General features: G+C 37.2%; 1 protein-coding gene across 1 annotated transcript; it reads right to left on the reverse strand.

Annotated features, from left to right (window-relative positions):
- Positions 1 to 7,367: 7,367 nt before the first annotated feature.
- On the reverse strand, positions 7,368 to 7,813 carry LOC125530879 (calvin cycle protein CP12-2, chloroplastic-like; the record flags this gene model as incomplete). The annotated part of the gene is given in 1 exon segment (XM_048695301.1): positions 7,368 to 7,813. A coding segment is annotated over 1 exon segment (242 nt), but the record flags the coding sequence as incomplete, so codon positions are not given.

A 7,813-nucleotide genomic window follows, 5' to 3' on the forward strand; every position in this document is an offset into this window, starting at 1 on the left:
CATAGCTCGGCGCGCCCGCCGGCCGTAGGCGGTGGGGGCTGGTGGTGGCCGGCAGCTCAAGGAAGGAGATATGTCGAGAGGTTGAATAAAGACAATGGTTCAAGAATTGATTGACCTCAGACAAAAAATTCATCCCTCCTTTGGTTCATAGGATAGAAAAATTATAGGAATAGAAAAGTCATAGAAAATGAGATGACATGCATCTCAAATCCTATGAGTAGAAATAGGAAAGAAGATGTCATTTGTTTCACATCATAGGATTTTCTCCATTGAGTCTAGGCTAATATTTATTTTTCTATTAAATGTGAAGGATAGGAAGAATTCCTCCATAGGAATAGGATTCCATTCCTACAAATCAAAGGGTTCCATAGGAAATTTTCCTACAAAAATCCTACCCTATGAAATTTCTACAAAATTCCTATAAACCAAAGGAGGCCTGACTGATTTCTAGCCATTCGCGTATAAACCCCGGCGGCCCTCATGCGCCGTTAGTGGACATGGGCCGGCCCATTCTTCCTAATTTCAGCCAGCCCGGTTTTGGGAATGTTCTGGAACATTCCCTGAACCGATTTTTCGTTTTCCTTTATCGTTCCTTCCTTTTTTTCGCCTTTCTTTCCTGTTTCTTTTCCTATTACTTTTTTCAACGAAACAGAAAAAAATGTTCATCAAATTCTAAAATTGCTCATCTTTTTTTCAAAAACTGTTCATCAAATTCAAAATTTGTTCATTGATTTTAAAAAATGTGCTCATTGAATGCAAAAAATATTCATCCATTTTTTAAAAAGATAATGTTCTTTAATAAAATTTTTAATCAAGTTTAGTAAAATATCATCACCTATTTAAATAGAGAACATTTTTCTGAGATTCATGATAATTTTCTTGAATTGATGAATATTTTTTGTCGAAATCATGAATATTGTTTTAACCACGAACATGTTATGATTTCTCAATCATTTACCCAAATAAAATACCTTAAATTTTAAATTTTATTTTCAAATTTTTTATACTCCTAAGTAATTATATTACAATTTTTTTACATAAACCATTCGAAATAAATGTTAACTAAGCATTTAAAAAATAATAAACATACATAGTGAAAATGTTTCTAATGTATAAGAAAACTATATAATGCATGAAAAAATGTTAACAAGTATTTAAATTAATCAATCATTTGAAAAAAAAATTAAACATGTATAAAATAATTTGACCATGTATTGAAAAAAAATTAATCAAGCATTTGAAAAGGAGGTTAAATGTGTATTGAAAAATATATTAATCTAGTGTTTGATAAAAAATTAAAAATGTGTATAGATGGAATGTTTACCATGTATTCAAAATGTTAATCAAGTATTTGGAAAAATTAAATGTTTGCGAAAAAGTGAATACTCGAGGGAAAACAAAAAACAATGGAAAACAAGAAAAAGAAAACCGAAGAAACTAAGAAAAAGGTGAGAAAATAAAAAAGCTTGTGAAAATAGAAAAGGAAGCAATGAAAACCAAAGGAAAAACATAGTAAGAAGAGAAATAAACAAAGAAAAGCTGGTGAATTTTTTTAATAAAAAAACAGTGGAACGGGCTTTGTATCTTTAACAAGGTCGCGACCTAGTATTTTAACATGAATCGGACGGTGGCCCGGTGGCTAGCAGCGCTGCGCTGCAACCTGTTGATGCCAGTATGCATGAACGGGACAACCCACAACTATAGACGCTTTAGGCAAGACCGAAGGAAGGCTTGCTATGATCGAGATATAGCCTTTTCGTCACCTTCCTCTGTGATATTTGCTAAAAAAAACCTTCCTATGCTACCTGCTTGAAAAGAAATACACTTTGTAGCCAGCGCCTCAAGCGCCAGTTAACCGAACAAGTACCCATGTGCGCGTGCTGGGCTGGTCCATTATTTCACGTGGACCTTTCATGGGTTGCCAGGTGGCTCAGTTGACGTTGAGCAGTTGAATTTTAAAAATGGCTTTGTTAAATATAAATAAATAAAATAAAATCATGGATTTTAAAACAGTTCATAAATTCAAAAAATCGTGTATATGAAAAGGTTCACAGACTTGATGTGATCAGGTAGTTGAAAAAGTTTGTTGATTCAAAAAAAGTTACTTTATTACAAAAAAAGTTCACGGATTTTAAAAAGAGTTCCAAAAGTTGAAATAATTTCGTAAATTTGCAAAACATTCTTAGATTCGATATAATTTGCGGATTTGGGAAAAGTTGGTACATTTTTAATTAAGTTTGTAATTTTAAAAAATTTCACAAAAATTGAATGAAAATCATAAATTTTAAAAATATCTCAAAATTGATTCTTTTTCAAGAATTTGTGAAAATATAAAAGAAAGAAAACATAACACGAGCAAAAAGAAAAAACCAGGCAGAATCCACGTTATGGAAAAACCGAAATACAAATCATCCAGAAAAAACCCTGCTGAATGTTCACATTTTTACACTTGTGAAAAAAAGTTGGGCCGAACCGAAGTTACTAATGACTTTTCTTTGTAGAAACATCACCAATCACTATCGGACGCTTTTGAGTCACCCGTTCACTCATACAACTCATCTAATAATCAGGTCATCGGCTAATTAAGAGCAATGATTTATACCAAATAATGTCTTTCATGAGTTTTTGTATGAGTTTTTAAACAATAATTATTTTCTAGCCAAGTATAAGAAACAAATATTATTTCAACTTTAACAATATGTTATCTTTCCAAGAATTAGCATATACAAAACCAAATTTATTCTAGAAAGTTATGTGTGTTATAATAAAACATAAAACGGCACCCCGCGATGATTAAAATTAATAGAGGATTTTTTTTTAAATATTAAGTTGAAGAAAAGCCAAGAATTCAAAGATGCCAATACCTAAAAACATACAGATTCAACCAAAATGACGCCTTTCTAGGATGACAAAAATTGTTTGCATTTTCATCATATTTCATGTTTTTGTTTTAAATGAAAATAAATGAGAACTACGCGATAATAATCTCATGATATTTTCTCTGTAAAAAAAGTGAGAATTTCATGATACTAATTCGAGTAGACTAAGACAACTAGAACTAATGTATCAGAAAAAGGTCACTGGTTGCTACAAGACATCAGTATTAACCACAAAAGTTGAAAAATGGAACCTCTATGCATGAAAAAATTGAACCCAGAATCTACTTGCGATGGGTCCTCACCCGCCCGATCATGTGGTGATCGTGCTAGATCATTCTCAAGCGCATGGACAAAAGAGAAACCTCGATCTAGGGTGGGATGGCACCGATGACAAGGAATCCATTGGCTACATCGGAGTGATTAGGTGGACAAAAGCTACACCAGCTACCTTCACACAAATATCAGGTTTTGCGGGTGGAGGATGCGACCACATGTTTCCTGCTCCCTTGCCATCAATGAAGAAATCCTGAACTACGGGCTTAGAGGTGAACACATTTCGCTAAATCTGAAGGCAACCTGCTGCCGCTTGGCTCGATCCCTAAGTTGTTGGACAGGATCATCCCTCGTCCTATCACCGATCCCCGGGAAGAACTCTCCTTGACGTAGCCAACGAGGGTCTTGGGTGCTACGACAACAGTAAGGCATCATCGATCCTCCCCATCATCATGGTAGCAACAGTAGCCCATCGACGAGTCTAGCTAGGAGATAGAGCGATATAGAGGAGGCTGGGGATGGGAGGTTGGGGGAGAATGAGAGTAAAGAGAGATAAGCATGGTGTGGCCAATACGAATCACATACTACAACATGTTCCACTTGTAATCAGTGCCTCAGAAGGGACCACGGGACCTCATGTGATAAACACAAAAACTTGTTCTGATTTGTATCATGAGTATAGTTTTTTTGTACCCGGATATTGTGTTGACATTCGATCTAGGTAGGAAGGTCGACCGAACGTCTTCGTCGAAATGGGAAACATCCCATCGCGAAACACCCCTTAATAAACTAGTCTTTGGGCTAATCAAAATGACAAACATAATAAAAAAGGAAATTGGGCATGCTAGCACGACCAACAAAGCAATGGGCCATCTAGGTGCTAAACATGTAAAAATGCAGAAACCAACTTAAAGAATAGACAATAACCGTTACATTCCACAAAAAATCTAGAAATTCATATGTATTAAAAAATAGATAACCAAAATTATATAAAAATGCCACGGATTAGCCAATATAATTGTGAGGTTATACTTGTTAAAACTACCGAACACAAAAGGCACCTACAGAAAGAAAAATGCAATGACAGAGTACAAACTAGCAATTTTTTTCATGATCTACATTAAAAAAAGTGAACAAAAGCACCTAGAAAAATTACAAAACAATTTTTTCATTTCGATTACTTATGAAAAAAACAAAAATACCTACAATTTTGCATTGATCTAAAAATATAAGAAATATTACCAATGCTACATACAAACAATACTACATGGTCTAAATAACAAAAAATGCCATGATATACATAATGAAAAATTGCATGGTACCTACAAATGAACTACTATGATATAAAATAAAAAAAATTCCATGGTATAGATGATATAAGTGCCATGTTACCTACAAACAAAACTACCATGGTTTACCCAATAAATGTTGTCATGGTGTAAAATAAAAAAATATATTAACCATGGTCCAATTAATTAATTTGCCATAGTACAAAGAATAAATTTATCATGTTCCAACTATAAATTTTCCATGGTCCAAATATACAATTTGCCATGGTGAAAAATAATTTTTCCTTGGTTAAGTTTTTTGCCATGGTTGAAAGATGTAAATTTGCCATGGTATATAATATACAATGGATTGTCCGGTAATTTTTATTTGATCCAAAAATTGCCATGGTCCGTATAGTAAATTTTCCATGGTCCATCAAGTTTTGCCACAACAACTTTTTTGGGTAAGTTTTAAAGGCCACATGGGAAAAAATAGGGATTGTGTTTCTTTTAGAAAGACGTCAAATATAGGAATTTGCCATCGTGACATGGCAAGTTTGAAAGAATTTTGTTCTCTAAAAAAATAATGTCATGTTTTGGAAAATTGTTAAATGGGCACATCACAAATTTATGAGATTCTTTCTTTAAACAAAAATGATGGCAAAAGTTTATAAAAAATTGTCAGGGACACACGGGAAAATTAGGTTTTAGTTCTCTAAAAAGATGGCAACTTTTGAAAAAAAAAGTAATGGCACATGCAAAATTTGTGCTTGTAAAGAAGGATGGCAAAATTAGGAATTTGCCATGTTATATTTGATAAACCTAAAAGGCTAAAACTGACATAGTTGTATAGACTGCATTTTCCATAGACACGTGACAGAATTAGCATGGTACAAAAAAAGATAATAACAAATACCATGTTATGCAAAAATGAAACTTGCCACAATGCATAAATTAGATTTGCTGACTTATGAAAACAAAATTTAAAATCATGGCAAATTGCAATATTATACACTTGCAGTTGCAGGACAGGGCAACACGGATAAGGGGGGAAGTTGCCATATTCTAATTAACAAAATGCCATGGTCTATTGTTTTTTGGCATGCTACCTAAGTTTAAACCGCCAAGGTCTTATTAATAAAATTGACACGGTCTAAATAAAAAAATGACATAGTACCTACAATAAAACCATCATGGTCTAATTAATAAAAATTGCCATGCTCTGATTGAGAATTGAATAGTAATTTCCATGTGAATGGTACTTAAAGAATGAACTTATAAGTGCATATGGCAAGAACATAAAAAAATGCCATGAATTTTGTGTACATGAAAACAAATTTGCCATGTGAATATTTTATATCTAAGGAGAAGCAAACTTAAAATTTTCATGGCATAAACATAGCTATAGGCAAAAGAACAACATAATTATTCTTTGATGCAAAGACACTACTTGTTGTGATGTTGAAAAACTACATCTTGGTGACACGCTAGTTTCTTTAGATTTGCCATCAAGGTAGAAAAAAAGGTTCCAGGTTCTATTAAAGTTGCCATGATTTTTTACTCTAAAAAATGTCACCCGAAAACAAATGTGTCATGATCATGAGACAATGTTTCAATTTGTAAGAAACTGCCATCATTTCAATATAATGATTTCCGAATACTTATGTGATGCAACCATGCTACCTGGCAAAATGGCCATGATATGGATCTATTTTTGCATTAAAATTGTCACGGACCAAAAAATTCAGAAAAATCAACAAATTCCCATGTTGTGTATAACAGCCCTTCACTGTCCACTGGATTTTCACTAGCCACTGTCCACTGGATTTTCATGGCAAATCGACTACATAAATTGCCATGGCTGCAAAATCCACTGTCCCCTGCATTTTCAGCTGAATGAAACCGTTATGGGGGAGGAATCGAGCAGAAACTAAACCATCATATATGACGACGTCCGAGTCGACGACGGCGTCCAACGTCCGCTTGGGTTGCGTCTCAACGGGGGCCTCCCCAGCAGATCCGAGGCAGTGGTGGGTATGGAGGCACGACACCAGCCCGCAGGACATGGCGAGGAAACTACCCCGCTGCCTAGAATTTCTCATCATTCTGCAAGACAGAGGGACGACACGTGGTGTGGAGACGGAGAAGGACGCCACAGAATACACACCCTCGTCGCGGAACTAGGGCTGGAATTCGAGCCAAGTTGAGCTAGCTCGGTTCGACTCGCTAGAGCTCGTTTCGTTAACAAGCTACCTCGACTCGACTCGTTACCATAACGAGCTCAAACCCAAGATTGGCTCGACTCATATAAGTCGCGAGCTAGCTCGTTTAGCTTGTTAAACTCGTTAAAGATATGAACATAAAAGCTCAAATATGATAAAAATGATTATGTATATATTAAACATATACATCACCAAACAATTATAATTTCCTTGTAACGGACGAGTCTCTTGGGCGGCTGGGCTTCAATGGCTAGGCCTTGTGTTGTGCGCCTGGGACGCAGGGTGCTGAGTGGCTGATCTTTTTTTTGGATTGGGAATGGCTGATTTTTTGTACCGAGCCTAACGAGTTACATGAGTACTCATGAGATTGGCTCGTTAAACTCGGTCAATAAACGATCTTAAACTAAAGCTCGGCTCGCCTCATTCTTCTTCGAGTTCGAGTCAATTCGAGCCGAGTCACGAGCTACTCATTTAGCTCGCGAGCTTCGAGCTTTTTTTCAGCCCTACGCGGAACAGCCGACAGGTGGATCGGTGGGGCGGCGTCGGGAGCACAAATTGCAAATTCGCGGGTGACCTCAAGCCAGTTCGCTGGGAACTGGTCGAATCCTCGGGCTGGCTGCCGAGTTCACTGAAATCAGTTTGGAGGAATCGGGAGGTGTGTGTGTGTGTGGGAAAAGGAGGATCATACTCTCGCCTCTACACCATACCGATGCACACTTCCATAGTACAACTTTAAATAAACGTCTGTATTATCAATTGTATCAACCACGTATGTCCCTGGGAAAATATTTGGAGCGTTTTTACTACATACATCCCGATCGTGTAAGTAACGGTAGGTTGAGACATAGCAGGTTTCTCGGGCTCCCATGAGCCAAGAACACCACGTCCACCTTCACTATCCGCCGTCCAGAACAGATTAGCACGTACGCTCAGCTGTCGTAGGTGCGGCACTCGTCGGTCTCGGGGTTCTCCTTGCAGTAGTTCTCGAGCGGGTCGGAGTCCTTGAGCTTGTCCCTGGCGTGGCTGGCCGCGGCGCTGAGCTCCTCCACCTCGTCCCACGCCGCCGCGCACTCCCCGCTGGCGGCGTCCTCTGAGCACGTCTCCTGGGCCTCCTTGATGCTGTCCGACATCTTGTCAGAGATGCCCGGCGGCGTGGCCGGCCCGCCCGCCC

This window comes from Triticum urartu, unplaced genomic scaffold (genome assembly GCF_003073215.2).
Source record: "Triticum urartu cultivar G1812 unplaced genomic scaffold, Tu2.1 TuUngrouped_contig_6629, whole genome shotgun sequence".
Classification (NCBI taxonomy): Eukaryota; Viridiplantae; Streptophyta; class Magnoliopsida; order Poales; family Poaceae; genus Triticum; species Triticum urartu.